This window comes from Macaca fascicularis, chromosome 10, assembly GCF_037993035.2.
Source record: "Macaca fascicularis isolate 582-1 chromosome 10, T2T-MFA8v1.1".
Lineage (NCBI taxonomy): Eukaryota > Metazoa > Chordata > Mammalia > Primates > Cercopithecidae > Macaca > Macaca fascicularis.
The window spans coordinates 53370270-53397971 of NC_088384.1; the positions used below are offsets into that span (position 1 = coordinate 53370270).

The window sequence follows — 27702 nt, forward strand, 5'->3', positions numbered from 1 at the left end:
TGCGAGATCGGATAATTTCAGAGTAAAAACTCAGTATTTCTAATTAGGTTGATTGCGGATGTTGGTGCACAGAAAATTCTATGCCTTCGCGTCTAGATTTCTGTGGGGCAATTTGGCAGAGTTGGCTCAGGGCACCTCCCCCTCTTGATTTCGTCCCCTCTGGTGGCACGTGTCTCCGAACGCTGGGAGTGACTGAGAGCCGCAGGGCTGACCGAGCCTCTGTGCGGAGCTCCGGGAGCTGCGGGAGCAGTGGGCGGCAGCAGGGTTATGTTCCGTTCAGCATCTGGCGTGAGAGTTTGCCAGTCTCCACCCTCATTCCTCACTGTGGTTTTCCTTTTTTTTTTTTTTTTTTGAGACGGAGCCTCGCTGTATCGCCCAGGCTGGAGTGCAATGCACAATGTTGGCTCACTGCAGCGGGGCTCTTGGGTTCAAGCGATTCTCCTGCCTCAGCCTCCCTAGTAGCTGGGATTACAGGTACCCTCCACCATGCCCAGCTAATTTTTGTATTTTTAGTAGAGACAGGGTTTTGCCATGTTGGTCAGGCTGGTGTTGAACTCCTGATCTCAGGTAATTCGCCTGCCTTGGCCTCCCAAAGTTCTGGGATTACAGGCGTGAGCCAGCATTCCCAGCCCTTCACTGCCATTTTCAAGGCTGCTGGTTGCATTAGGGACGTGTGCCTGAGAGGCTGGGGGACCCCCACGTTGCCCCTGCTGCTTTGCTGGGCAACAGCATGGATGGTGGAGAGCTGCAGCCGGAGTCTGGTGAGATGAACAGAGTGGCCAAGCTTGTTACCAGACTACTCTGAGCACTGCTTTCCTGACCAGATGTCCATCTGCAGCTGCCCTGTGGACTTGGGGAGTGGGCAAGCAGTCAGCTCTGTCCGCGGGGTCTTTTCTCCATCTCCCAGGGCTGTGTGTGCCCTGGCTCGGCGCTGCCTCCCATGTGCTCCCGTGTCCAGGGTCACCCTCTTCTTTGTGGTTTGGAAACTGCCCTGCCTGGCCTACGGCCCGTGGCTCCGGCTGAAAGCTGGGACCCCTGGAGATGGGTGGCTCAGCCCAGCCTGCTGGGCCCACTCAATGCCATCTTGGGCCTGGCCACAAGTAGGTCAGATGCCAATTCAGTGAGATGCGGGGAAGACGAGGGAAATGACTTATCAAGAAAACAGTCTTAATTATGGCTCTTTTACAAAAAAAAAAACACCATGAACCCTCCCGAAAATCAAGTGCAGCCTGTGCTGGTTGTGTAAGCCGTGGAAGGCACTGGAAAGCCAGGAAGAAGAGCGCCCCCACGCCCAGCCCGCAGCATCTCGCTGGCTTCGTGGTGGCCTCTCCTCATCCCAGACTTAGAGGCGTGACCAGGCCGGGGCATCTTTCCTTCCTCGTGTTGTGGGGGCTTGGGCAGGCCCTGCTGCCGGCCTTATGGGCAGCACAGGGGCCCTGCCTAGGTTGGCCCAGGCGCTGTTCTAAACCTCCCCAAGGTGACCTTGCTGCCTTTGTCTCCGTGAGCCTAGGAGTATATCCTGAATTTTGTATGATTTTGTGTTTCCCATTTTCCCATGTTCCTTAATTTTTTTTTGTTTCTGCATCAGGGTGGAGGCTACCGAGCCACATCCCTAACACCAGCAGTGAGCTGCCAAGGCCCTTGCGCATGGGCTAGGCACTGTCGGGGCCTGGGCTGGCGCCACGAGTAGCCCCCGCACGCGCTAGGCCTATCTGGAGCACGTGACTCACTTGAGCTGGGAGCACCAAGACCTTTGCCTACATGTGTGGAAGCGAGTCAGGCCACAGCAAGACCTGAACCCTGGTGGGATTTGGAGGTCCTGGTTTAAGACCTTGGCACTTCCTGTGGATGTGGAAATCTCCCATTGAAAGCACTCAAAGAGTGCAGTGGTGAGAGCAGCACCTCCACACGCCACTGCCTCCCTGCCCTGGCGCGGATGTCCCTGACCTTCCCCTCTGCCCAGACAGGGCCTGTTTCTCAAGGAACCACACCAGTTAGAAGGAATCCACGGGAAGAAATGGCCGGAGAGCTATAAGGCCAGCCACAGAGGAGCCAGTTTTGGAATTTCCCACCAAGGGTTCAGCCTGCTGCTCACCCTTCAGCCTCTGGTGCCCCACGGCTCAGCTGGGTTCTAGGGTCTACGTGGTCTCAGGGCAGGCCATGCAGGGCTCTGCAGTGTCACTCTGGGAGAGGGCTGTGGAGGCAGCTGCAGGCCCAGTGTGCCGAGTCCACAGAGTCTGGATGTGTCCTACATAGGCCCAGAGGTTGTGGGGCTCAGAGAATTGAACCACGTGGGAGGAGTGTAGTGTGGCAGGGGCCCCATATGAAGCCCGCTGTCCTGGAGGCACTGGGGCGGCGGCGGGGGTGCAGAGCGGCCGATAGCCTCCAGAGGATCTGGGTGAGGTTTTCATGTGTGTTTTCCTAGAGGTCTTGCAGTTGTGAGGACAGAGGTCCAGGGCACAGTGGCCTCACCTTGGAGTACACAGAGCCAGGCTGTCTCCATACAGAGAGACTTAAACTCACTTAGACCTGGGATGGTGGCTGGTCAGGGTTAGGCTGTAGGTGGCAGGACGTGGCCACACCGTCAGGGGTTTCCCGAGATGCCGCAGGCTCAGGTCTGTTGGGGAGAGGCCTGGGTCACCTGGTGCCTCTGAAGCCTCCTGATGTGACCGGGCCTTGGTGGACCTGCAGGAACTGTCGGCTTCTCACGGAGGACTCACCATGCTCTGCTCTCTTTAGGACGAAACAGGTGCCTATTTAATCGACAGAGACCCCACCTATTTTGGGCCCGTGCTGAACTACCTGAGACATGGCAAACTGGTGATTAACAAAGACCTCGCGGAGGAAGGTAGGCCGACTTTTGAGCATAGGTGCCTTAGCTTTGGGGGCAAGGGCCTGACAAAGTTGCCACGGGCTCCACTTAAGACGCAGATGCCTGCAGCCTGGGCCCCCAGGGAGGAGCAGGCCCTGTACTCTGAAGCTGGGGCCTACGTTCTGGTGCTGAGGCCACGGGCAGCGGCGCAGCTGCCGGAAGGGAGGTCTGGGGACCCTGTGGCTGTGGGGTCCTCCCCGGCTGCAGCTCCTTGGAGGCCTCCCTCTGTGCAGGCTCCAGCTGGCGACACAAGGGGGCGAGGGGCTCCTCCCTGCTGTGACTGAGGTGGTCTGAGCAGGTGTGTGAGGCACATGCCCGGTGATGCCCACGGTGTGGCTCAGGGCCCTGGTTCCCTGGCCTGCTCTCCCTCAGGGACAGCCCAAGGGTGGTATCTCTGTGCCATCACCTGGACTGTGCCTGCTGCTGCCAGCTGCCGTGTTCCATTCTGAGTGGTGGTGGTGCAGGGACGGCACCCACACGCGTGGGCCCAGGCTGGCCTGCCTGTGTGCTGTAGTGCTGGCTTGGCTCAGAACAGCCCGAGGCCTTGCCATGAAGACTGAGGGTTTCTGGGCACCTGCGTGCAGGCGTGGCCCTGCTCCCCGGCGTCCGTGTCTGTGCATCGGTCTGTACTGGGCAGCGTCTCACTCCGTTTTTGCTCTGGGTCTCTGGGCCTCGGTATCTGCCTGCCTCCTCCGAGTTCACGCGGGGCGCGGGGTGACGGGAGCTGTGGCCCAGCCCTGCTCCCGCTCTGAGACTGTGACCCACGCTGCCCACTCCTGTCTCTTTGGCAGGCAATGTCTTTCATATGCGCTCTCTCTGGTCGCCTGGGCAGCCCCTTGTGTTCTGCCATGGAGCCGTTTGAGTCCAGGCTTCACTTTATCTCAGTCTGCCCCTAGTGGGATTGGCTCAGAAACAGGCGCTAGACACAAACCGCCTGGGCTCGCTGGCCCGCCTCTAACCCGCCTCCGACGCGGCCACTCGCCCTCGGTGCTGGACAAGGGGGCTGTGCGGGACCCGTGCAGGGCTGGGAAGCCTGTGACTCTGAGGCTCTCATCTCTATCCTGTGTGGCTCTGTGCTATGTAGGTGGCGGGGTGTTGTCCTGAGCTGCCATGTCCCATGTGTGGGTTCGTCTGGAGACCACCCATGAGGAAGCCCTGAGGCTAGACCTGTGGAATCTGCTCTTAAGGCTCTTAAGGGAGGTGTGCAGTCCCTAAATGCGGCACATTTAGGATGGCAGACTTTGGGAAGAGCTGGAAGTGACCCTCTCAGCCAGCCACAGTCTTCCCTTTGAATGGGGTAAACTGAGGTGCCAGGTGACTGAGACATATACACAAGGCTGCAGGCCTGAGCCCCACACAGCACCCCACCCAGTGGCGTGGCCGTGAGCAGGTTCCCAGCAGGAAGCCTTGGCCTCCAGGCTTGGAGGGAAAATGCCAGATCCCACCCCTTGCATGCCGTGGCCTCAGTTTAGGCATGCACTGAGCTGCATGTAACCAGCGACTCCATACCTGGTGGGCCACTGGAGGTTGCTCGAAGTTGCCTAGGGTGACCTGAGCTGGAGGTATTTAGTCCACACGTCGGCCCTCTCACCACAGCCCCTCCACCCATAATCCTGGAACCCCGCAGGGCTAACGTGTCTGCAGGAAGCCTGTTAGGATGGGGCCTGAGCAGCTCACGCTGGGCCGAGCCATGGGTCCTCATTGCAGGGGATTCTTTGGTTTCGTTTGGTTTAGTATAGACAATTTATTTTTCTTTATTCCAGGAGTATTGGAGGAAGCAGAATTTTACAATATCACCTCGTTAATAAAACTTGTAAAGGACAAAATTAGAGAACGAGACAGCAAAACATCACAGGTAAGAGAAATAACTAAGGCTAGAAGCTTTTATGGCTGGTGTGAAGGAATGGCTCCCTCTTACTCCCCCGATCGGCTGCCTCCCACATGAGTCCTGCAGTCTGGGGCTCTCCTGCCCTGAGACCCTTGTCCTCTGTCACCACCCCAGTGCCCGCCAGCTCCGTCTACAGCCTCGCCCCAGGCTCCCTTGAAGGATCCGTTCAGCCTGCCCGGCCCAGCCTCTGGGAGCCCCCAAAGGATGGTTGTAAGGGAGTTGGGCATGGGAGATGCGTGGAGGGAAGGAGGGCCCCATGAGGGCTGGTCTGGGAGACCCTGAGGTGGATGGCATCTTGTAGGGAGCAGAGGGTGCCAAGGGCCTGCAGCTAGCATGACTGGAGGGAGACAGCAGAGGGGTCATGTGGATCTGCACAGGCGTCAGAAGGACCTTGGTTTTATTGGGAAGAGGGGCGAGTCGCCACAGACAGACCTCTCACACCTAGCGCAGCCCTTCTGCAGCCCGGGGAGCCCAGGTTGTTGGTGGGCTGTGCCCAGTACCTCCTGTGGAGGGGCCACTGCTGGGCCTTGGGCATCAGTCTTGTCCCTGAGAGCTGAGCCTGCCCGGGCCCCAGCTTAGCATCCTTGGGAAGGCACCAGGAGTGGGTGTGGGCCACACTGTGGCTGTAGCTGCCATCAGAAGTCTCGGTCCACTTAGAGCCCTGGGCCCTATGCAGAGACTCCTAGCCTGGCCGCTCAGGGCCACTGGCCACCTAGCGACATGCCCAGTTCCCCCTCCTGCTGGAGTTCCCTTGGCACCACTGAGGGATCTGGAGGGGCTCCTTATCTGTGGGGCAGGAGCTGTGTCCCACACCCTGGGTCACCTTGTCCAGCCTGCTTTTTTCCCTGTTGTGTGACCGGGCTGTGTGGGTGCTCCCTGCCTCAGTCTACCTGCCCGTATGACACAGGTGGGTGAGAAATGGTGCAGGTGGGAGAGTCCTTGCAGTCCAGTCTTGCTGTGACACACAGTAGCATCTTACTGTCTTGCAGAAGAAGGCACTCGGTTGTGTGACCTCGAGGCCACTGTGTGCCTTTGTCACTCATACATCCCTGGCATGAGTCACCATCTTAAGGTCAAGGACCAAGGATCCCTGAACCCTTTCTCACTGCTGTGTTTCCATCCAGCTCTGTCTGCAGCCGGAGTCCTCTGTAATGACTGTGTCTGGGACATGGGGCCGCCCTGCCCACTGGGGAGCAGCTCCATGCAGGCGGGTGGCCCTGGTGGCTCACCATCACTTCCAGGACCACAGCTGCCTAGAGGGGCATAGCAAGTGTGCCAGGCAGGTGGGGGATTAGGAGGTGGATGGAGTTTTGGGAAGCAGCTCAGCCTTGAGGAGGCCTGAGTCCAGGCTGCTGCTCAAGTTCAGGAGCCTCTTCTGGTAGCCGGGAGTGAGCTTTGTCTGCCACTGGCTCTCAGGGCCCTGCCTGCCAGAGCCTTTCCTGACCAGTGAATTCAGGGCTGCATGGTTCCTGCGTGCGGAGCAGAAATGGACGCTCTCGTGTCGTCATGTGGAGCCACAGGTGCTCTTGGGATTTCAGGAACATGACTCATTTTATTTTGGAACTTAGAAATAGAAATATTTTTGGAGGCGAACGAGGAAGCAGAAAACAGCAGCTGTTCGGGCCGCGTGTTTTGATTTTGTGGATGTGCTCAGGGTTGCTTTGGGCCTCGTGCCCTGTGCTGAGAACTGGAGAGTGAACCTCAGCCTCCCTGGGTCACCTGGGCTGGGGCCACAGGCAGCAGCGGGACATGGGTGGCCCGCCCTTACTTGTGCCCATTGTTCTTGCAGGTGCCTGTGAAGCATGTGTACCGCGTGCTGCAATGCCAGGAGGAGGAGCTCACGCAGATGGTGTCCACCATGTCTGATGGCTGGAAGTTTGAGCAGGTGAGGGGTCGTGGCCAGGCTGGCGGCAGCCATGCTGCAGCTGAACTTGTACTCACAGTGGCTCAGGGCTCAGTGCTCCTGGAAATGCAGACTTCGCTGCTGGCATCTTCCTGCAGTTCCGGGGGTGCTCACGACAGTGGCCTGCGCCCTGTTTCCACTGGAGGAGCCGTGGGAGTTCGAGTGTGGTGGGCAGAGGTGTCTCAGGCTCTGCCCCGTACCTTTCCCTCCTCCCTGGCCTGCCTCTTCTTCCCAGCGCTGCACTTTCTTCACATCACCTGGCACCTCTGTGTGACCAGGGGATTGGTGTCCCCAGAGCCTCCTGGCAAGCCCACCACTCAGTGCACGCCCCCGTCCCCCACAGCTCACTCCAGTGAAGCATATGGAGGCCCTGATGCCCTTCTCAGGCTGCCTCCCTTCCTGCCTGTGCTGGAAGGTGCTGCTAGGCCCCCGTGCCTTCTTTCCACCTGGCTTTACCAAGCTGTGGCGGGTGGGGTCTGATGGGTCTGTGCAGGGCGTGCCTTCTTCAGCAGCTTCCATGGGAGCCACCTGAGTGCTGCATGGGCCACTGTGCTGTGGCCTTGTGGCTTGTCATCGGGGACCTCAGGACACATGAGGCATGGCCTCTGAGTGGGGAACCCTTGCCCACGGCCTGGCTGCCACTGTTCCTGGTGCTAGGCAGACACTGAGGGTGGGGACAGTGACCTTGCCCAGCCCTCCCTGTCCTAAGAGTTTCCTCTGTCACTTGCTTCTGTCTGGGGCAGATTCTGTCCATGACCCAGTGGCCCTGCCAGGTTGTGGGAGTGACAGGCTCAGCCAGTGTCCCTCTGAATGAAAGCTACCTTTTCCTTTGAGTCTTTCAAAATAATCACATTCTAGGGTACTCTGAGCCTCCCCTTAAAATGTCGCCAAAGACATTTGCATCCCACCGTCCACCCTGAACCCCTAGGCTGGGGGCCGGGGTGACTGTGGGTCTCTGTGCTGACAGGGCAGCTGACCAGCAGCCTGGGCCCTGCCCTGCACTGGCGGCTGCATGTTTCTCATGCTCTGACCTCACCAGAATCGTGCCAGAGGCTCCCATGGGAACAGAAATCTCCACTGCTAGGCAAGCCCCACCTCCCCGTTGTCAAGAGGCCCTGGGAAGCTGTGTCAGCAGCTCGGGGTCCGTGAACAGGGCTATCCCCATGTGGCACCTGTGCTCTTCTTGCAGCTGTCTTGTGACTTTTCTGTCTGGGAGGGAGCGATGTGTCTTGCCCGTAGTGGGCACCTCCCTTCCGGGGCGGCTTCAGGTCTTTGCCCTTAGCGCTTCTGGGTGGATTCCGAACCCATTGCAAAGAACGGGTGTCCTCCCCGTTCCTTGATTATGACCTGCTTGGCACGCTTCATCCCTTGGCGACCCCTTCTCCCAGTTCATGTAGGGAAGCTGCTGGGCTGACCAGCTGCCCCGGCTGTGGGGTGGGACCCTGCGGGGTGCTGGGAGGTGGCCAGACCGGACCTAGGGTCCCCAGTGGTCAGCAGGGGATTGCGAACAAGGCTTGGGAAGTGGCTGGGGTGCCTGTGAGGACACAGGGGCTCCGGTGGGCATGGCCATGAGTGCTCCCAGGGATACCCTTAGCTGCTCGGGCCCATGCCAGCACCCCTGTGGCCGCCTCACTGGGCTGGGTCCACTGTTGCCCACTGGGTCAGCCGCCAGCGGCACAGGAACAGCAGCTAACTGCGGGTTGCTCTCCCGGCCATTGGTCCAACTGTGCATGTCATAGTGAGGCCAAACTGTGAGTGCCACCCAGCTGCTTTTTGGCTTGGTGGTGTGCTGCTGGCATGCTTTTTGTGATTTGCATATTGCATTTTAATTTTCCCTTTAAAAGCACAGAAGTTCCTAGGGGCCCAGATTAGCCAGCCATGGGCCAGATGCCTGGCCAGAGAGACAGGTTGGCCCTGGGCCTGCATGGCCTGGCCTGCCTGGTCACCTGGAGGGAGGCAGGTTGGAGTGGCCCAAGGGTGTGCCCAGCAGGCTGCAGCAGACCCACCCTGGCCGAACTCCTGGGCAGCACAGCTCCTCCAGCGGCTTTTGGTCCAGTCAGCGGGCCCCAAGCTCTTCCCTCCAGGCTATCAGAACTGCCCTCCACTCTCCTCCCGCTGCCCCTCTCCCTCCACCCCAGTTCAGGGACCCTTCTGCGCCCCTCCCCCTGGGGCAGCGGCCCCTTTTGTCCCAGCTGGAAGCGCCAAGGAAAGCTCAGGGTCCTCGCAGAGGACGAGTTCGCCCCGTGCCGTGCCATGGTGTGGGGGTGCCACACGTGTGCTCGTGCAGGCGTTCTGGGGCTTTGTTTTCCATCCATTTCCTCAGGCGTCGGCAGTCTTTGCTGCGGCTTTCGCGGTGGCAGGCACGTCCTGAGCCTGGGCCGGTCAGCCTGGCTGCGTCTCTCTCAGGCTTCAATGGGCTGCATCTCAGGCTGTGTCTTCCCTTGCAGCTGGTCAGCATCGGCTCCTCTTACAACTATGGGAACGAAGACCAGGCGGAGTTCCTCTGTGTGGTGTCCAAGGAGCTGCACAACACCCCATACGGTACAGCCAGTGAGCCCAGCGAGAAGGCCAAGGTGAGAGCTGGGATGGCCCCGGCCTGGGGCAGGCTTGGGTGGGAAGGCTCTTGCCCTCTCAGAGCTTCCTCCTCTCCTGCCATTCTCATCAAGGCCCCAGTGTCCGCCCCTGTGGCCTTGCTGACTGGTCAGACGCATGGTCTCCCGTGGGACAGGGTCTGTCAACACAGGCTCCCAGTAAGCTCCTGTGACCTCCCAGCCTGCACACAGAGCTGCTCCTGGAAGGGGCCCCTGGGCCTACTGCAGGGGCTGTGCTCTTAGGAATGCCACTGAGGGCTGTGTCTCAGGGGACCCAGGGTTCTCTGTTCCCAGGGCACAGCCTCTGCTGTGTGAGTGAGGACTTGGGACGCTGAGGCCTGGCTGGCATAGGGATCTGGGCCATCCCTGAGTGCAGGGATGTGGGGGTCCAGTTGTCGTGGTGGGGATCTGGGCCATCCCTGAGTGCAGGGGTGGGCACCCTGGCTCAGCCACTGTCTGGGCCTCATCTTTGTTGAGAGGAGGGTGTCCTGCAGGCCCTGGGATTCTCAGGCTGCACAGAGTGGGCCCTGTGTGGCACCCAGCCTGGCAGCACTGGCGCAGACTCTGCGGGGGTTCAGGCCCTTCTGTTTTCTGTGGGGCAGGCAGCTGGGGTGAAATTCAGGGACCCCTGCCTCATTTGCTTTCAGGTTGGCCCCGTGGCCCTGCCCACAGGGGACCCATTCTGGTGGCATTTCCTCTGGGCACATTCTTAAGGTTGAGACTCCAAGATGGACAAATGTGACCATCTGAGCAGAATCCGGCCTTGGCCTGGGCCAGCTCCACCTGGCAGGACTCCCGGACCTCAGAGCCAGGTGGTGGCTGGAGAGCCCTTGGCTGGGGTCTGCATGGGTCTGGGAGAGCCTGGGTGGTGGGGCAGGCTCTGTGGGGAGCCAGCCTGGGGTGAAGGCTCGGGGCATTGGCAAAGGATGTTGAGTGGGTGCCATGAGAGGCCAGAACTGGAAGATTTTTAACTGGTGGCATTAAACCAGGGACACCTGGGCAACCGCAGACTCTTGGCTGGGGGCCTCTGGCCAGCCACCAGCAGTCCAGGACTGTCCCTGTGAGCCTCTCCGAGTCGGCCTTTGGAGGTATGCCTTTGGGAACAGAGGGGCGGGGCCACCAAGCACGTCTCCTGGAGGCCTGTGACCCGGTCACTGCAGCCTTTCCACCACGGGCAACTGTCCTGGCCCAGAGCCTCCCTTGCTGGCCGCCGGTTGCCCTCTTGCTGTGGGCAGAGGGCAGTCCTGCTCCACCACTGTTCCTCGAGGCCGGGGCAGTATAGGGCTAGGACAGGCCCTGGCTCGTGACAGCCAGGGTGGAAGCTGGGGTTTCACTGCCAGGCTTGGAGATGCTCTTCCATTTGAGTCTCAAGCCTAGGAGGCAACCCCTGGAGCTCAGTCACAGGGAGGCGCTTCTCTTCCTCTTGGAGCAGTCGTAGGGCTCTTTTCTAAATGGTTTTATTTTTAGAAGTTTTTTATTTCTGAGCTTAGTTTTTATAACCAAGCTCCCCTGGGCTCCTATCCCTCAGGTGGCTTGGCAGCTGCAGAAAGGACACGCTCTGTACTGTGAGGAAGCTCCAGGCATGACCCCAAATCCATTTGTGGTTGAGAATGTGGCCCTATTTCATTTTCCAAAAATACCTGCTCTGAAGTGGGGCAGCTGTGGTGGCTTCTTGATGGGGGTGGTGTCAGCAGTGCCCCGGAGGCAGAGCTCAGGCCAGGGCCTCAGGAGGCCGTGGGGAATTGCTGGGGCCACAGCTGGAGGACTGTGATGGGGGCACCCGAGTGTGGCTGGGCTGCACAGGCCGCATGGTCTGCAGGCCCTCGTCCCTGGTGTCCCTGCAGCATGTGTGGCCTGGTGCTGCTGGGCAGCTGTCCACACTTCAGTCAGCGGTGGCAGGAGCAAGGGGTTGCACTTGTTGCAGGCGAAGGTGGTCCACACATGAGCACACCTGCTTCCCACGCCAGCCCCTCAAGAACTTGTTAGAAGGACGCGCAGAGCTCACAGAGCGCTTGAACTCGGGGCTGCTGTTTATTCCCAAGGAACAGAGAGACAGGTTCAGATCAGCAAGGGCGGGCGCCTGGGCAGAGGCCAGGGTCTCCCCCGGCGTCGAGCAGTGCCCGGGCGGCTGAGGAGGGGGTTTTTGGTGTTTTTGGGGCTCCATTCCATAGCCACGCTCGATGGGTAGGTCCGCCGCCTGCCACCATGGCTGATCCCAGTCTTACCTCCTGTCACCCAGGGCCCCACCCTCTCTCCCGCAGCAGTGGGGCCAATGCAGTGGGGTCCACAGAGCCCAGGCAGCAGAGGCCCTCCTATCAGGCCAAGATCTGCGAGCTAGCGCCATCTGCCAGGAGTGGGGCCGGAGGCCAGGTGCCTCTGGACAGGGTTCAGCCCCTCAGCATGTGGTGGGACAGGACCAGCCCCAGATCACGAGATGCAGCTGCCTCACACAGGGAAGTTTCACCTCTGAGATGTGGCAGAGCCCCTGAGCCTGTGTGTCTCTTCATGGCGTGGCCTCACTGGAGGGTCACCGGGTGTGGGGGTTTGGGCCCGGGGTAGCCGCCCACCCGCACTGTCCTGACAGCCTGTCTTCTCCCCTACTGCACGCTGCACGCCGCCAGAGTGACGACGAGGACGAGGGGCACCCAGGGAGTGGCTCAGATTAAGTGTGAATGTCATGGTGAGCTCCGTGGCCTCCTTGACCCCATGGCCCCAGCTGACCCTTGCTGCAGACCCTCCCTGTGTGTCTGTCTCTGCCCCGTAGTTGACAAGAGCCCTCCACACTCCACGCCAGCTGTAGATCCGAAATAGCACTTTCTGGGGGGCGGTGGGGCTGTTGCTGTGGGGGCAGACGCCCAGGGGCAGTATTGGGGCGTTTGTTGGGATGACTGGAGGGTGCCTGTGTCAGGCCAGGCTGTGGACGTCAGTAGTCGCGAACACAAGAGCCCTTCCTGGAGGCTGGGCAGGGAGTGCCACTCCTGCTGGCAGCCCTAGTGGGTGACCTTGTCTGGCTCAGGCCACAGGCTCAGGGCCAAGGGGTCAGGACCACTGCAGCAGACAGCAGACCCCGATCTCAGCTGCCAAAGCCCACGGCATCCCTGCTGTGCTCAAGCCTCCCAGACCAGCGTGTCCTGCAAGCTCCTCAGCCACCCGTGCCTGCCTTCCTGTGGGGTGCCTGGCCATGGGGTACAGCCTCAAGGGCCCCCTGGTTGGTGTCTGCAGTTGGGCCTTCCTGTGGAAGATGGCTTAGGGCGAGAGTGTGTCCAGAAGACGTGGGTCTCAGCCTGGGGTGAGAGTAGACAGAGTAGCTAGTGCTGCCCCGGCCAGTCTTGGGAGGGTGAAGGACAGCACTTTGGCTGCAGGTCTCCAGGGGGTCTCCTTCCCGCATCAGGAGGGAGCTGTTGGGGCTCCCGGATGCTCCGATGCCACGCTGCTCGTGGCCTGTCCACTGCACTGCTTAGTTTTACAAAGGGCTGGTGGGGGCTTGGGAGCTGCACTGTCTCCCTGAGTCAACTCCAGACATCCCAGTAAACTTGGGTATCACCCTGGCCCAGGGATGTGCTGGCCTGCGGGATGGGCTCCTCCGAGGCACTGGAGAGTGAGTGGGAGCCTCGAGCTGGAAGTGGCCCAGGGCACTGAGCCTCAGGTGCACCGTTGGGGGTGGAGTATTGGAGTTAGGCTGAGCAGCTCAGGGGACATGGCCTCCGGGAGCCTTCGGAACAAGCCTGGGGCGGCATGCACCTCTCACCACTGCCCTCTTTCTGGTCAGTGCAGCATGGCAGTGACCTTTGGGAGGCTGTGCCCGGCGTGGGCCCGGGCATTGCTGCCCCACCTGGTGTTTCGCAGCCCTCATGTGACACATGGAGACAGCCGTTGTGGGCCACGCACAGTGAGGCTGGCTTGCTCCGAAGCTCCCTGCCCGGAAGCGTGGGCTGGTTTCCCCTCCACATGGTCTCTGGGGCTGCCGTGGCTCATTTTGGGAGTTCAGCTCAGCAGCATTGACCAGCGCCTGAGCCTGTTCTCAGGGGAGCCCAGGCCGACTTGGGGGTGGCCTCGGGGGGTTCCTGGATGCTGGTGAGGAAAGGGAGGGTACCCCAAGGAAGAGTTCTGAGGAGGTCAGAGGGTGGGGAGGGCAGGGGCCGAGGGGCGGTGGACTCTGCAGGGCTGCCGTGGTCCAGATGAGGAGGGGTCCCCACAGCGTGATCTGCACTTGGGGTAGGCCTCTGAGGGCTGGCCGGTGTTCCATGGGGCAGCCGGGAGGGGCCGGCATACGAGGTGGACTGGCCAGGCTGAGGTGCGGGGCCGAGGGCTTGGGCAAGGGGCATCTCCAGGAGGGTCTGGGTGTCGGGGTGGGGGTGGGGGCTGCAGTAGGCATAGAGGAACGGAGGGAGACAATCGGGGAGCGGGGACTGCTGAGGGACCCACGGGCCGAGTTGCATTTCATGTCTGAAACCCAGGACTGAGTGGGTGAGAGGGCCAGGAGTCAGCACTTTTGGGTGGGCCTGGGAGGGGCTGCCATGCACAGTGAGCACTTCCTGTGTGGGGCCTGGAGATGTGCCGGTCACCCCGGTGAAGGTCCTGGGCCTGCCAGCTGAGTCCCCAAGAGCCTGGCCGGTGCTGCTGGGTTCTCAGGGCCCCCCGAGCTGACCCCAGGCCTGTGGGCTCTGTTCTCTGGAGCAGGCGCCTGGTCAGGGCCACCTCCCTAGCCCAGGGCCCAAGTCCTCATTTTATGCATTTGGTGTTTTTCAGATTTTGCAAGAACGAGGTTCAAGGATGTAAGGGACATAGTATTGACAGCTGAAGAAATGATTTACGTTTTCCCAAGATGTAATGAACTGCCATGTCCAGGAAGCTTGGCTGTGAGAAGAAACCTGCTTTTGATCATTTTTCTAGAGATCTGGGTGTGAATCCTTTTTTGCCTCTGAGGTGGGTGGTGAGAGACGGGCCCAGCTGTCCAAGGCCAGACGTCCCCAGGTGGGGGGAGCGCAGCGGCCGGGTGGGCACTGCCTCTCGGGGGGGCCTCGATCTGTTTTTTCCAAGTGCCACATGGGACTGAGGCAGACGCTCCCAGTCAACCCGCTCAATACTGAAGATGGTGTGAAGGAAGCGTTCTTGGTGCTACACAGTCTGGAAAAGCAGCCTGGGCTTCACTGGCAGGAAGCGGCCGCAGCCGCATCGGTGTCCAGCGCGTCGTGGCCTCTGGTCCAACCGCCAGGCCCTAGTCTCAGTCAGGGAGTCTGCTCTGCCTCGCAGGCGGGATCGCTGGTTTCTCTCAACCTCGCAGAGCTCCTGACACAGGTGGCTTCTACGTCGTCACTACTTCCCGGTGTCATTCCGAGGCTGGGCCTTCTTCTGACACAGGCTCCAACCCCGCCTGACCAAGCCTGGGATAGTCAAGGCTTCTCAATTTGTATTTTCCAGGCGAGAGAACTTTGTACCCCTTTTCCGTGTGGATAGACTCCCCAGTGTTTATACTCTGGAAATGCCCACAGGGCTTGCTGCGTGCAGACTGATCTGTTCCACCCGTTAGCGTGAGGTAGCAGTGTCGCCTCGTCCCTCCCACTGCGGGCTCACGGGGAGCTGGCGCCTGTCAGTGCCTTGTTGCGCCTGGCATAGAGGTTGAGCTGGAGGCCTGTCCACTGGCTTCTGGAGCTGAAGGTCTGGGTCACGGTGAAAATTCGGGATGTTTACAGAGCATCACAAATGCCTCTCTCTCGCCGCTCTCTCATTTTCTTTGTGTAACTATGCAGCCTTTCCTCTCTTTCTGGGATGTTTGGGACTTTACTCGACCTGCACGGGCTCTGCCCGACATGCCGTGGGAGCTGCTGGGATTCCTTTAGAAACCGCTGCCCGCATGCTTTGAAAACAGACCTTTCTCAGCTGGCTGTGGGGACCTGTCAGAGTCTGGGGACCTGGTGTGCAGGGCAGGCTCCAAGCGCTTTGCTTCCGGACCTCAGGCTTCCCAAGGGGCGCTGTGCAGACTGACCACCGGCCTCCCGCCTGCAGGTCAGAGGCTCTGACACTGTCTGGTTTCCAATGCTTCTGGAGACTTCCTGCCTAGGCCTCATCCTCTTCTTTGCCAGTCACCTGATTAACCAGTTCTCCAGCATTAGGACTTACCTCCTCGTTTTTGTAAGGTCTCTTGTATGTTGTTACATGTTTGGCTTAAACAATTTATAAAAGCCTTTCTAGAAGGCAGACTTAGCCACGGTCGACCCTGTCCTCCCCAGCAGAGCCCGGGAGGACGACGGCCACTGGGGCTCCTGGGCATCCTCTCTGGGGAGCTGCTGGCCGCTTAGCGTTGTTTGACTTTTGACCTTGACATAGTAGATAGGCTTGTGGTTTTTTTAATTTAAAGATATTAAGACTTAATTCACTAAAATTTATTCTGAGGGGATATTTATACTTTTATACTTTTTTAGGTATTGTATTTTATCAGCTTACAGTTTAATGCCTAAGTTTCCCCTGAAAATAGCAAATAAAATTGTGTATTTATGAATGAGCGTAGCAGCTGTTAATGGTCTTAAGATGCAGGGAAATGCCAACCCGGGTCGCTTGGACCAAGGTGCTGCCTCTCCAAGCCGCCCAGCCCCACTGGCCGCCACGGCTCACTCGGGGCTCTGCCTCTCAGTCGATGACCGGGGCAGAGCCGGGCAGTCCACGGGGTGCTAGCTTGGCTGGGGCCACTGGATCAGAGCTGCACAGCCTATCCCTGCATCCTGCTCCACCTGGACACCTCACCTGCCTCCAGCAGATATCATACCCCCATCCTGGGGGACTAGAGACCATGTACAAGGGCCTTTTTTTTTTTTTTTTCCTTAAGAGACAAGGGTCTTGCTACGTTGCCCAGGCTGGTCTTGAACTCCTGGGCTCAAGTGATCCTCCTGCCTCAGCCTCCCAAGCAGCTGGGATTCCAGGCGTGAGCCATTGCGCCCGGCTCAAGTGATGTTTTTTTTGGAAGTCCTGATACCTCAAGTCAATGTCCACCTCTCCTCCCTCACTTTAGCCTGCAGCCCAGGTGGTGACAGCAGGAGCTTCCTGAGAAGGTCCTGGGGTCCTGGCACCCCCTCCCCAGCTGCTATGACTTCCCCTGGTGGCTGCTCTGCGAACCTGGTCCTTGGACTCCCTGCCCCCCTGCAAGGAGATTCCCATTCATGGTGTCCCCCAGGGCCTGGCTGTCTGAGGTCACAGAGCCTCAGGCTGTAGTGGCCTTGTCCATCCTGTTTCCAGGTGTGTGGCTGGCCCAGCCTGACCGCAGCACCCTGGTGAGGGGTGGAGTGGGTGACTGGGCTTCCAGGAGCCCAGCATGAGGCCGGCACAGGGGTTGGGAGCAGGGGAGAGACCCAGATTCTGCTCCAAGGGGTCTTCCCACTGCCTGACTCCCACCAGGAGCCTGGCTAGGCCTTGCAACCCCTTGACCGGGTAGAGTTGTGGGCACTTGGGAGAGGCCTCAGCATGGCAGGCATCCCTAGCCAAAGCCCAGAGCAGGTCTCCCATCCAAGCAAAAGGCTGGAAAGCAGACAAGCCGTGCAGTTTGGATCCTGAAGCCGAGGACGCTTAGGGCCGCTGGGTCTGCTGGGCAGGGAGGGAGCCCTGTTCCTCCTCAGACCTAGGGCTCCGGCATAGCCCACCCACTGTGGGGGCTGGGGCCCCGCCCCACTCCAGGAAGCCCAGTGTGAGGGCAGAAGAGGAGGCAGGGGCGGGGCACGTGCAGATGCCTCGCGTGGGTGCCCATCCCCCCAGGCTTCCTGCAGAGCCCATGACTGGAGCCCTCCAGCAGCTGGCACCACCCTCGACATCCCTGCATTTATTGGTGTCCATTCAGCAGGGACTTCTGGCACCCTCCTTCCTCCTAGAGCGCATGGCAGTGGCTGGCTGGGGTAATAAAGAGCTGGCCCCACAGTATGGCCACCAAGGCCCTGATGTGGCGTCTGTGAGGGGTGGTGACTTCCGGCACCTCTGCACTCTGAGCTATGTCCCCCAAGATGGGTCAGTTTGCCCTCAGACCAGCCCTTCCTCCCCAGCGTTCCCAGGCCTGGGGCTTGGCACAGGGAGGCCCAGCCTGTGGCTGACCCCTCACCGCAGTTCACCGCTCCCGAATGGAGCCCACAGACTTCTTTCCCGGCGCTCCCGCTGTGTGTGTGGTGTGTGTGTGTGTGTGTATATGTGTACGTACGTACTGGCTGTACATGGTGTGGGTGTGGTGTGTGCCTGTGTGCGCATAGTGTGTGTGGCATGCACATGTGCTGTATGTGATGTGTGGCATGTGGTGTGTGCCTGTGAGTGGCATGGGTATGGTGTGTGTGTGTGTGTGTGCGCGCGCACACATGGGCCAACTGAGCCTGGGGATGAAGGCTGCCGCCCGCTCTGCCTGCCTCCCTGGGAGCCACAGAACATGCACAGTCCTGTGCCAGGCTCTCCCTCGAGTTCCTCCTGGAGCTGGCAGGGGCCCTGCTGCCGCCCACCTGGCAGATGGCTCAGAGCCCTGCTTGGTGGCAGCGTGCAAAGTCTGAGCTGCACCCCCGCCCCAGGGTGGAAAAGCGACCTGTGGCAACCTGGACTGGTCCCTTCCTAGCGTCCTTCTCACAGCGTGCTTCGTGGGAGCTGTTAATTGCATGGAATAGACCTGTTTTCCCTTCTTAACCCCTAGTCTCTGCAGAGAGTGTTTTCTGCTCCCCTCCCATGGGCATCCGCCTGTTGACATCCTGGGTCTGGGATCTCAGCACAAAGCAGGGGCTGCCCTCCTGAGACCATCTAACCTGTAGCCTCCCCCTGACCATGGGGGCATGGGGCTCCTTGCACAGCCCAGAGCAGGGTGCAGGTTCACTGGGGGCTCTCCAAGGCTGCGAGGCCTGGCCAGTCCCTGCTCGGCTAGGACCACCCAGTGCTGCTGCTCCCCGGGCCTGTCTCTCCCTCTGCCTGGGCTTTGTGCATCTGCTCCACCATGGGGCTGTGCACACAGGCCCCCTAGACCTGCCCGCCCGCCCCTGGGCTGGATGAGTGCAAGAAATGGCCCATGGGGACCACTGGGCAGCCCTTGGGGAGGTGGGTTGGGCCCAGCGGGGAATTCCTTCTGTTTTGCTCCCCATGGTGTCCCCAGGGCTGGTCCCCAGCAGCTGCTTGCTGAGTGGGTGTTGGTTTGATTCCTCGGTGAATACCCCGGGCCTGATTTCTTCCTGGCACTGTGCAGGCCACAGTGCCTGTGTGCATGTGCACAGGTGTGTGTGGGTGTGATGTACTCGTGCGCATGTCCAGCCTAACCCCCTTGCCACCACGTGCTGCTCTGGACTCCGGCATGGGGGTGGAGACTGAAGAATGGGGCAGAGGAAGAGGAGCCAAGGGTCAAGGGGAGACACCAGGACACGGAGACAAAGGGTGCCAGGAGCAGGAAAGCACAGGTGTGGGCACCCACCCGAGGGGACAACTGTCACCACTCCTGCTGAAGTGGTTAAGAGAAGTTGGGTGGCACCAAGACATGGGCCAGAAGTGCAGGCTTGGGAGGCTGAGGTGCCCCTGCCCAGCCAGCCCCTCCATGCCCTCCTCTCCCCCAGGCACGGCTCCTGCATGGCCCTGAGGGCCTTTCCACATGTGTCTGTCGCTGTCCGCAGTGTCCACCCTGGGGCGGCCTTCGAGGTGAGGGAACAGAGGAACAGGTGGCAGCAGGGGGCCTCCTGTGCGAGGCGCCTGACAGGGGTCCCATGCTCTGGTGCCGCCCTCCCCTCAGACACCAGCTGCAGCTCCCTTCCGCTGATTCAAAGATGACCAGAGCCCTCCACATCTCCCGCCTGGGCCTTGTTCTGCAACTCACAGCTCCTCACCAGCTGGGGTCGCCCAAGGATCCCCACGTGGGCAGCTGGCACACAGGCTGGGTTTTTATTGGAGGAAACATAAATAAAATAACGGTATTTGAGAGGGGAGGAAGGAGCACTATTTACAAATGAGTCTGGTGGGGCTCAGAGGTGCAACAGCAGCGCTGGGAGAACCAGCAGGATGGTGTGGGCAGCCAGGCTGGGTGCAGAGCTCTGCTCAAGGGGCTCCTGGCCCCGAGGGTCTGGCTTCTGGCCGCCCGACCTCGCTGGCTGGAACTGCAGTGTGGGGATGACCTGATGGATCCAGTTGTGGTGGGCGGTGACACGGATGTAGACACCTGGGCGGTTCTGCCGGGTGCAGCCTTCACCCCAGCTGATCACCCCGGCCTGCAGCCATGACTGACCCACGAGGCACACCAGAGGGCCGCCCGAGTCGCCCTGTGGGGGATGCAGAGGCACTGTCAGCCCACCTTGAGTTCCCGGAGACTCAGTTGCAGCCGCACAGGAGGCATGTAGCTCCACACTGGACTCCTCTCCATCCCAGAGCCTCCATGCCTGGCTCCCCCTCTCCTGCCAGTCGATTGACTAGAGTGCCTATTTTTTTAGTGTCCCCAGATCAACTAGGGGGTGTGTGCGTTGAAAATGCAGTTTCCAGGCCGGGCGCGGTGGCTCAAGCCTGTAATCCCAGCACTTTGGGAGGCCGAGACGGGCGGATCACAAGGTCAGGAGATCGAGACCAGCCTGGCTAATACGGTGAAACCCCGTCTCTACTAAAAAAAAATACAAAAAACTAGCCGGGCGAGGTGGCGGGCGCCTGTAGTCCCAGCTACTCGGGAGGCTGAGGCAGGAGAATGGCGTAGACCCGGGAGGCGGAGCTTGCAGTGAGCTGAGATGCGGCCACTGCACTCCAGCCTGGGCGACAGAGCGAGACTCTGTCTCAAAAAAAAAAAAGAAAATGCAGTTTCCTGTGCCCCACCCCAGAACCACTGACTCCTGGGATGGGGTCCAGGAATCTGCTTTTTCTTTTTTGAGACAGAGTCTCACTGTCGCCCAGGCTGGAGTGCAGTGGCGCGATCTCTGCTCACTTCAAGCTCTGCCTCCCAGGTTCATGCCATTCTCCTGCCTCAGCCTCCCAAGTAGCTGGGAGTACAGGCACCCACCACCACGCCTGGCTAATTTTTTGTATTTTTAGTAGAGACGGTTTCACCGTGTTAGCCAGGATGGTCTTGATCTCCTGACCTCGTGATCCGCCTGCTGCAGCCTCCCAAAGTGCTGGGATTACAGGCATGAGCCACCGCGCCCAGCCCGGAATCTGCTTTTTCGAAGCAAGCTGCTCAGCTGGTGGAATGCACAGCCCATGGAGCAGGGCATGATCCCACCCTGCCCTGGGCCCGGAGGCGGGGACTGAGTCCCCTTGGACACCACATTGCTCCCACCTTGCAGGCGTCCTTCTTGCCCTCCTCAAAGCCGGCGCACAGCATGTCATTCTTGATGGTTTTAGGTTGATAGCCAAATTCGGCGTCTTTGCTGTAGAGCAGGTTGCACTTGGGTGTGTCAATGATGGGCACAGCGAGTTTCTGCAGGATCCGCGGGTTGGGCAGGCGGTCTGGGGAGGGTCAGAACGGCCCGGGGCTCAACAGACTTCCTCATCAAGAACCCACGGCCTCGGGAACCACCACTCCTTCCTGCCTGCCCTTTCCTCATGTTTAGACTATCTCTGGCCTAGGGCACTGTGGGGCAGACATCCTCCCTCCTTCCAGGCAGCAGGCTGGGCCCTTTCTGTCCCCATCTCCCTTCACCCCCTCTTCCTTCTGGGTCTGCTGCTGCTCCCCTCAGCCCCACCTATGTGAACAGAGACCGGGTGTGTGTATTAATACAGCAACAGGAAGACTGTGGGTTCAGAGTGGCCCCCAAGCCGCCCTGGGCCTTCTTGAGGCACATCCCTCATTATTTCCTAGCCGTGTTTCCTTACCTTGTTCACTGGAACTGCCCCAGCCAGTGACCCAGCAGTTCATGCCCGTCTCAAAGATCACCGAGGGGTCGGGCAGGCACACGGGGAGGATGTAATTGGTGAAGGACACTGGTTCCTCCAGCTCCACCAGGGCCACGTCGGCACTGGAGGCCATGCCCTGGTACAGGGGGTTGCTCTCCACCCGCCTCACCCGGGCATACACAGCGTGCGGCCCTGGCTGCACTAGCTGCCTTGCCCCCAGCAGGACCTGGTACAGGGACGTCTCAGAGGTGCTGGCGGGAGAAGCAGAGAGGCCGTGTGAGGCTGCCCCTCATGTGGGGACAGGCCCGGGAGGGGCTGGGGCTCCTTCTCTGGCCACCATCGTGCCCCACACCTCTCTCTGCATGCTGTCTTTGAGAGCCATCTCTAGGACAACCAGGTGTAGCAGTGATGCATGTTTACATTGAAGCCAGACCGCCCTCCTCAGATTTCCACCTCCACCCCTGGCCGCTGTGTGACCTTGGGGAAGTCACCTAACAAGTTCTCTGTGACGCAGCTTTCGCATCTGTGCTATGGGGACAGCCACAGTGCCTACCCGAAAGGCTGGCTGGGAGAGAACTACCCTCCAGGTGCAGCAGGGCCAGCACCACCTGTGGGCCTCTGGCAGGTGACCTGCCCTCTCTCAGCCCAAGTTTCTGATTTTTTTTTTCCCCCTAGAGACAGAGTTCTCATTCTGTCACCCAGGCTGCAGAGCAGTGACACAATTGTTGCTCATTGCAGCCTCCAACCCCTGGGTTCAAGCCATCCTCCCACCTCAGCTTCCTGAGTACTTGGGACCACAGGCACCACTGCACCTGGGTATTTTTTTTTTTTAAGTAGTACAGATAGGGTCTTGCTATGTTGCCCAGGCTGGTCTTGAACTCCTGGGTTCAACTAATCTGCCTGCCTTGGCCTCCCAAAGTGCTGGGATTATGGGCATGAGCCACCGTGCCTGGCCATGAGTATCTGAATTTAAGATGTGGGTTTTTTGTCATGATACTCTTTTAAAGATCAAGAAGAAAAAAGAAAAAAGAAAAAGATGTGGGGTTTAAAATAATTAGAGCTGTGGTGGTGAGGTGTGAGGTGAGGAACTTGAGACACACAGAAGGTGTGGGGCCAGGTGGTTCATACACGGCAGAGGGCTGGGTGGCCTGGCCTCTGCTCAGGGCTTTCTGGGGTGGCTCATGTGGGTGAGGGGAGGAAGGGCCATTCTGTCTGGTCCTTGGGCTTTGTGAGCAGAGTTCCTCCTGGGAAGAGTGTCGTGGAGCTGAGGTGTATGCGGGATGGGGAAAGGACAGGACAGGCCTGTGTGCAGAACCTGCCGGCGGCTTCCGCAGGGACCCACAGGGAGTGGGTGGAGGGGATGGAGGGGGTTGGAGGCCGTGCGAGGCGCCTCCCGCGGGCGGGAGCAGCGGTTGCAGTTGGAAGTTAGCCCTGGGGTTGGACCTAAGGGAAGCATCTGGCTGGAAAGGAGGCGGGGCTGGACCAGGAGCCCCCAGGGAGGTCACCCGCAGGACTTGGCGCGGCGGGCGCTGTCCGCGGTGCTGAACCGGCCGCGCGCGGGGCGCTGTCAGCGCTGCGGGCGGGGGCAGGGGCGGGCGGACTCACTTGGGGAAGCAGTGCGCGGCCGTCAGGACCCACCGCTCCGCGATGAGGCTGCCCCCGCAGAAGTGGCTTCCGTTGCGCTGGATGCTGACTTGCCAGGGCCACTCGCCCTCCTGCGCGTCCTGCCCGCCCACCATTCGGTTCAGCATCCTGGTGTGCCCACAGGCTGGGGGAGCATGGGGTGTGGGTGGGGGCGCTCACTGGGGCTGGTTCCATGGCCGAGGCTCAGCCCTCAGCCTCACACTCCAGTCCTCGGCCCTCCTGCCCCTGACCTGCCCGAAGACCTTGGGGAAGTCCGAGGCCTGAGCTTCTGGGCAGCCTGGGATACAGGCAGACCCTCCCTAGTTGCCCCCTGAGTCTGGCTCTCCTTGCGGGGAAGGGCAACCTAACAGCTGCCTCGTGGGGGCCACAGAGACACTGAGATAACCCGGGAAGGGTCTTGTCCTAGGGCCTGACCCAAACAGGCACCTGGAAGGATGGAACGGGTGTCATGCCCTCTGCAAGGGAGCCACCCAGAGGGGGCCGGTCACTTTTCAGGGTGATCCTCAGACCCCGCCACCCTTGTCCTGCGCTGCGCCTCAATGCTCTGTGCTGGCCATCCTGCTCCCATGTGGACCTTCCTCCTCCTCTCCTTTCTGGGCTCCAGTTCCACGCAGCCCCCACTTTCCCCTCCTCTGGAATTCTCCAGTGCCCTTTGCGTTCCAAATTCCCTCTCGGTGTGAGTGTCCCTGTTTCAGTCCAGCCGGCTCCTGTCCCTCCCACCCCAGGGCCTTGGGTGCTTACCTGTTGCTGCCTTGGCCACCTGAGACCCTGGAAGTGAGGAGAGGGTGATCAGCCAGGCCAGGTGCAGCCTGGCCTACCCTCCCCAACCATGCAGCCCCTCTCCACTGACCCTCCCCTGCTCCGGAGGACTCCAGAAGGACAGTCCACAGAGGGACCTCACAGGAGAGCCCAAGGGCCTGCAGTTTCCCCCCAGGGCTGGCTCTGCCATATGCTCAGGCCCAGGCCCATGGGCCAGAGCTTATCTGCAAGGGTGGATGCTCCTTGCCACATGGGGAGCCGGTCAGGAGGTGCCAGTGAAGGGATCCCCAGGCTAGATGTCCCCTTCTCATCCTGGCAAGGGTTCTCTCTCTCCACACTCCCCACCCATCCTTGTCTGGAAGTTTCTGGGGAGGGTCCAGCCTTCAGCCCTGACACTGTGGGGTTGGCCTTTTCTCCTGGAACAGCTTGGAGCAGAAGAGGCCCAGGAACTGTCTCTGCATTTGAGCTGCCCAGGCTCTCTCACAGTCTGCTCCAGAATGGGCAGGTCTTCTTCCCCAAGTCTCACTTTGGTCCTGAGGCTGAGGCCTGAGCCCCACAGGCTTCTCCCTGGCCTCAGGGGGGTAGAGAAGGTACAGTGGTCTGCATTGGCCACCAGAGATCAGCCTTGTCAAGATTCCAGAGTCCCAAGAGCTGACCCCTCTCCCAGGCATGCAGCAGGCTCTGCAGGCGAGACCCAGGACCCCCTGCTGGACTGTGCAAGGGGGACTTTGGGGCGGATACGGTGAGGGGCCAGGAAGAGAAGTAAGGTATGGGATCGTTCAGGGGAACCAAGGATGGGACATTGCCTCCCACACCGAGGACACAAAGGACCTCTTGCTGGGCCTTTAACCAAACACTGGAGCCTCTACCCCAGCTTGGAGACCCCAGTCAGGACCACAGTGTACAGCCCCAGGGGTAGCAAAGCCTGGAACTGCCTGGCCTTGAGTCCTCTCACCACCCCTGCACTCCGTGCGTCTGCTTCTGTGGGGGCAGATTTGCCCGTAGCTGGGCGGGGGGTTAGAACAGGCACCTCCCCACATCTCGGCCCTCAGCTTCCCCTTAACCTCCAGTGCCTTCTGGGACCCAGCCTGGCTGCTATGGACCATGTCTTCGCTCCGCCTGGAAAAGATAACCAGTTCCCTGAAGTCAAGGGGCTGTGGGGACAGGAAGTGGCCATGGAGTGCTCAAGCACCCCGAGGGTTTTTACGGCATCCTCTTCCTTCCTGTCTGGCTCACAGTCTGGGGGGCACCTTCCCCAACACCATTGGTGGGCAGAGACACCCCTGGGGGGTGCTGGACAATAAGGCAGCAAGCTGCGAGGGGGCAGCTATGGATGGGCAGGAGGAGGAGGTAGAGAAGGTGCAGGGCAGGCAAAGGGGTCCCCTGCAGATGCGGGGTCAGGAGCAACGGGAAATGGAGAGTCTGCCCTGGATGCTCTGCTCATTAATTTGTGCTAATTAGGTGCCCTTTTAAAATGCAAACACCCCCAGGAGGGTTATTCCCTGACCCCCCCCCCAACCCCGACCCCTTGCTCCTTCCAAGCCTGAGGATCCTGCTTGCAGAAGAGCGCATACTGTCAGGCCTTCTCACCCTCTGGGAGTCTGCAGAAGCTGTGTCTCTATGCTCCCGGCCTGAGCACTGCCCCCTCCAGCGATGCCTCCTCCCCGTGCAGATCCTTCCTTCCTGAAGTAACCCTGTACTTCTCATTTAGGCAGAGTCTTCTGGCCTGTGAGTGCTTGCTCCTCTCACCCCACAATCTGGATGCCCTTCCCCTAGTCTCTGTAAATCCTAGTCTTCTTTTTTTTTTTTTTTTTTGAGACAAAGTCTCACTGTGTCACCCAGGCTGGAGTACAGTGGCACAATCTCAGCTCACTGAAAGCTCCGCCTCCCGGGTTCATGCCATTCTCCTGCCTCAGTCTCCCAAGTAGCTGGGACTACAGGTGCCCACCACCGCGCCCAGCTAATTTTTTGTATTTTTTAGTAGAGACGGGGTTTCACCATGGTCTCGATCTCCTGACCTCGGCCTCCCAAAGTGCTGGGATTACAGGCGTGAGCCACGGCGCCCAGCCAAGTCCTAGTCTTGATCTAGAGATCAAGGCCCAACTGAATGCTGCCTCCTCCAGGAAGCCTTCCTTGCTGCTTGCATTGTCTATCTTGGAAGCCCCATACTCTCTCTCTAGCTCTCTGTCCTTCTGATGGGAGCTCTGCCTACAACACCCTGGAGCCAGAATCAAGTCTTATCTTAGCCCAGGAGCTCCAAGAAGGCAAAGGCTGCGTCTGGGGGACCTGAGCTCAGGAAATGTGTGGAGAGACACAAGTGTGGCTGTGGGGGCTGATCGGAAATGGGTGATGTGGAGAGCTGAGCCCTCCAGGGTGGGCGCCTTGTGGGGGCTGGAAGCAACAGACAGGGGTGCCGGGGATGTCGGGAGCATTGTTTGGGGCCTGGGCCTGTGATTCGCTGGTAGCTGGTGGGGATGGTGAAGCCTAGGACTCTAGTGGGTGCCAGCCAAAGACCTGGTGGGGGTGCCACCCTGGGGCTGGGGGTGAGGACGCATCCAGGAGTCCAGCCTCTGGTCATAGCTGTTGGTGAACCAACTGCTAAACTCATTGCCCAAGAGTTTTGGCAATGACCTTGGTTCCTCACCCCGCTCAGGGGCAGTCACTGCCTTCCACCTTCTGTGCAGATGGCTCGCTCAGAAGGCACCATCATCCTTGTGCTGGGAAGCTGGGGGGGATGGGGTGGGGGAGGCCGGGCCAGAGGGGCCACTCTGGTGCCCTCCTGCCCAGGAGAACTAGGAAGCCAGGAGTCCTGGCTAAGCTGCAGCCTGGGATGACCCGACCCAGCCCTGGGAGGTGACTTGAGGACAGGGAAGTGTGGTGGCTGCCGGGCTGGCCAGGCTAGCCCAGGAATGTGAGAGGGTTTCCCTGACAGAGAGTGTCCTGACCTGCAGGGAGGACCTGGCAGGTGGGGCCCCCTGGTTGGCACCTGCTATCCCTGACCCAGGACTGGGAGACGGCACAGTGGCGCATTGCCAGTTCCTCTGTCAGCAGGGGATAGGGCCCTCTGCCACCTGCACCCCCTGCCCCCAGCTCTCTATTGAGCCCGCAGCCAGCCTGCTGGGGCTTCCAGGCACAGGCAGCAGCCCTGGCTCGGCCACCCTCCCACCCCAAGAATGATGGTCCAGGCACTTGGAGCCTGAGTTCACATCCTGCACATACGAGGCTTCTGTCCTCACCTAGAGAATGGGGGGAGAGGCTGGAGAGAATGAAGTGGCAGGAAGCAGGGAGCCTGGCCAGAACTGGCACACCAGAGCCCACGGAGAGGCATGGGAGGAGGCCTTGCCCAGTTATGGCAGTGGGGTCCTCTGCGGCCTGTGTGCACACCTCCCACCCTGCCCTCCCCACTTTGGGCTCCCCAGTTGACACATCTAGAGCCTTCCCACCTGCTCAGGGGCAGGAGGGATGGCCTGTCCCCACAGCCCTGGCTTGTCCCAGGGAGTAGGGGGCTGAGCTGAAGCCTCAGGCAGTGCAGCGGGGCCTGTTGGGCGACTGCAGCTCCCCGACCCTGCACCTTTGTCACTCACCAAAACACAGCAGCAGCAGGAGCGGCACCGCAGCGGGACGCCTCATGTCCTCAGGCCTGGCTGGGGCACAGGGCTGGGGTCGGCGGTGGCAGAAGTGTTGAAGCAGGAGCGAGGTGCAGGCTCCATGAAATGGAGTTTTATGCTGGAGATGAGCACAGGCCCGGCTATGCTGCCCAACCCGTTGGCCCGGCCTGTCCAGCTCCTCTCCTCAGGAAGGAAGCGCCCAGAGCCGACTCCTCTGTGACCTGGCCCTGAACCCTGAGACCCCCGGGCAGACCCCTCAAGTCAGCGCGGCGCGGGGTGCCGTTGGCCTTGGTTCCTGGACCCTGAACACCCAGCAGACCCCAAGCTGACCGCGGTGCACGCGAAGTCCGTCCAGCTTCATTCATTATTATTATTTTATTTATTTTTTTAATTTTTTGAGGCGAAGTCTTGCTCTGTCGCCCAGGCTGGAGCGCAATCTCGGTTCACTGCAAGCTCCGCCTCCCGGGTTCAAGCCATTCTCCTGCCTCAGCTTCCAGAGTAGCTGGGACTAAAGTCACCCGCCAACATGCCCGGCTAATTTTTTGTATTTTAGTAGAGACGGGGTTTCACCATGTTGGCCAGGCTGGTCGCGATCTCCTGACATCGTGATCGGTCCTCAGCCTTCCAAAGTGCTG

General features: G+C 60.1%; 2 protein-coding genes across 2 annotated transcripts; one reads left to right on the forward strand and one right to left on the reverse strand.

Moving 5' to 3' along the window:
• The first annotated feature begins 824 nt into the window (after window positions 1-824).
• LOC135965272 (BTB/POZ domain-containing protein KCTD5-like) lies at window positions 825-15753 on the forward strand. The gene is made up of 6 exons (XM_065521796.1): window positions 825-1100; window positions 2740-2848; window positions 4636-4727; window positions 6550-6645; window positions 9111-9236; window positions 14004-15753. The coding sequence occupies exons 1-6, from the start codon at window positions 825-827 to the stop codon at window positions 14031-14033; spliced, it is 729 nt and encodes a 242-aa protein (XP_065377868.1). The 3' UTR covers window positions 14034-15753.
• A 3454-nt stretch (window positions 15754-19207) lies between these two features.
• On the reverse strand, window positions 19208-27153 carry LOC135965273 (serine protease 27-like). Its single transcript, XM_065521797.1, has 6 exons — window positions 27044-27153; window positions 23442-23468; window positions 22662-22824; window positions 21036-21307; window positions 20500-20669; window positions 19208-19501 (listed from the first exon to the last, which is right to left on the reverse strand). The coding sequence occupies exons 1-6, from the start codon at window positions 27087-27089 to the stop codon at window positions 19208-19210; spliced, it is 972 nt and encodes a 323-aa protein (XP_065377869.1). The 5' UTR covers window positions 27090-27153.
• Between the last annotated feature and the right edge of the window lie 549 nt (window positions 27154-27702).

Coding starts and splice junctions, on each gene's coding strand:
- LOC135965272 (XM_065521796.1), top strand. CDS start 825: ATGTCCATCTGCAGCTGCCCTGTGGACTTGGGGAGTGGGCAAGCAGTC. Junction 4,728..6,549: donor GAGACAGCAAAACATCACAG/GTAAGAGAAATA, acceptor TTGTTCTTGCAG/GTGCCTGTGAAGCATGTGTA. Junction 9,237..14,003: donor AGCCCAGCGAGAAGGCCAAG/GTGAGAGCTGGG, acceptor GGTGTTTTTCAG/ATTTTGCAAGAACGAGGTTC.
- LOC135965273 (XM_065521797.1), bottom strand. CDS start 27,089: ATGAGGCGTCCCGCTGCGGTGCCGCTCCTGCTGCTGCTGTGTTTTG. Junction 21,308..22,661: donor GCCGCGCACTGCTTCCCCAA/GTGAGTCCGCCC, acceptor TTCTCCCGCCAG/CACCTCTGAGACGTCCCTGT. Junction 20,670..21,035: donor GGGCAGTTCCAGTGAACAAG/GTAAGGAAACAC, acceptor GACCCTCCCCAG/ACCGCCTGCCCAACCCGCGG.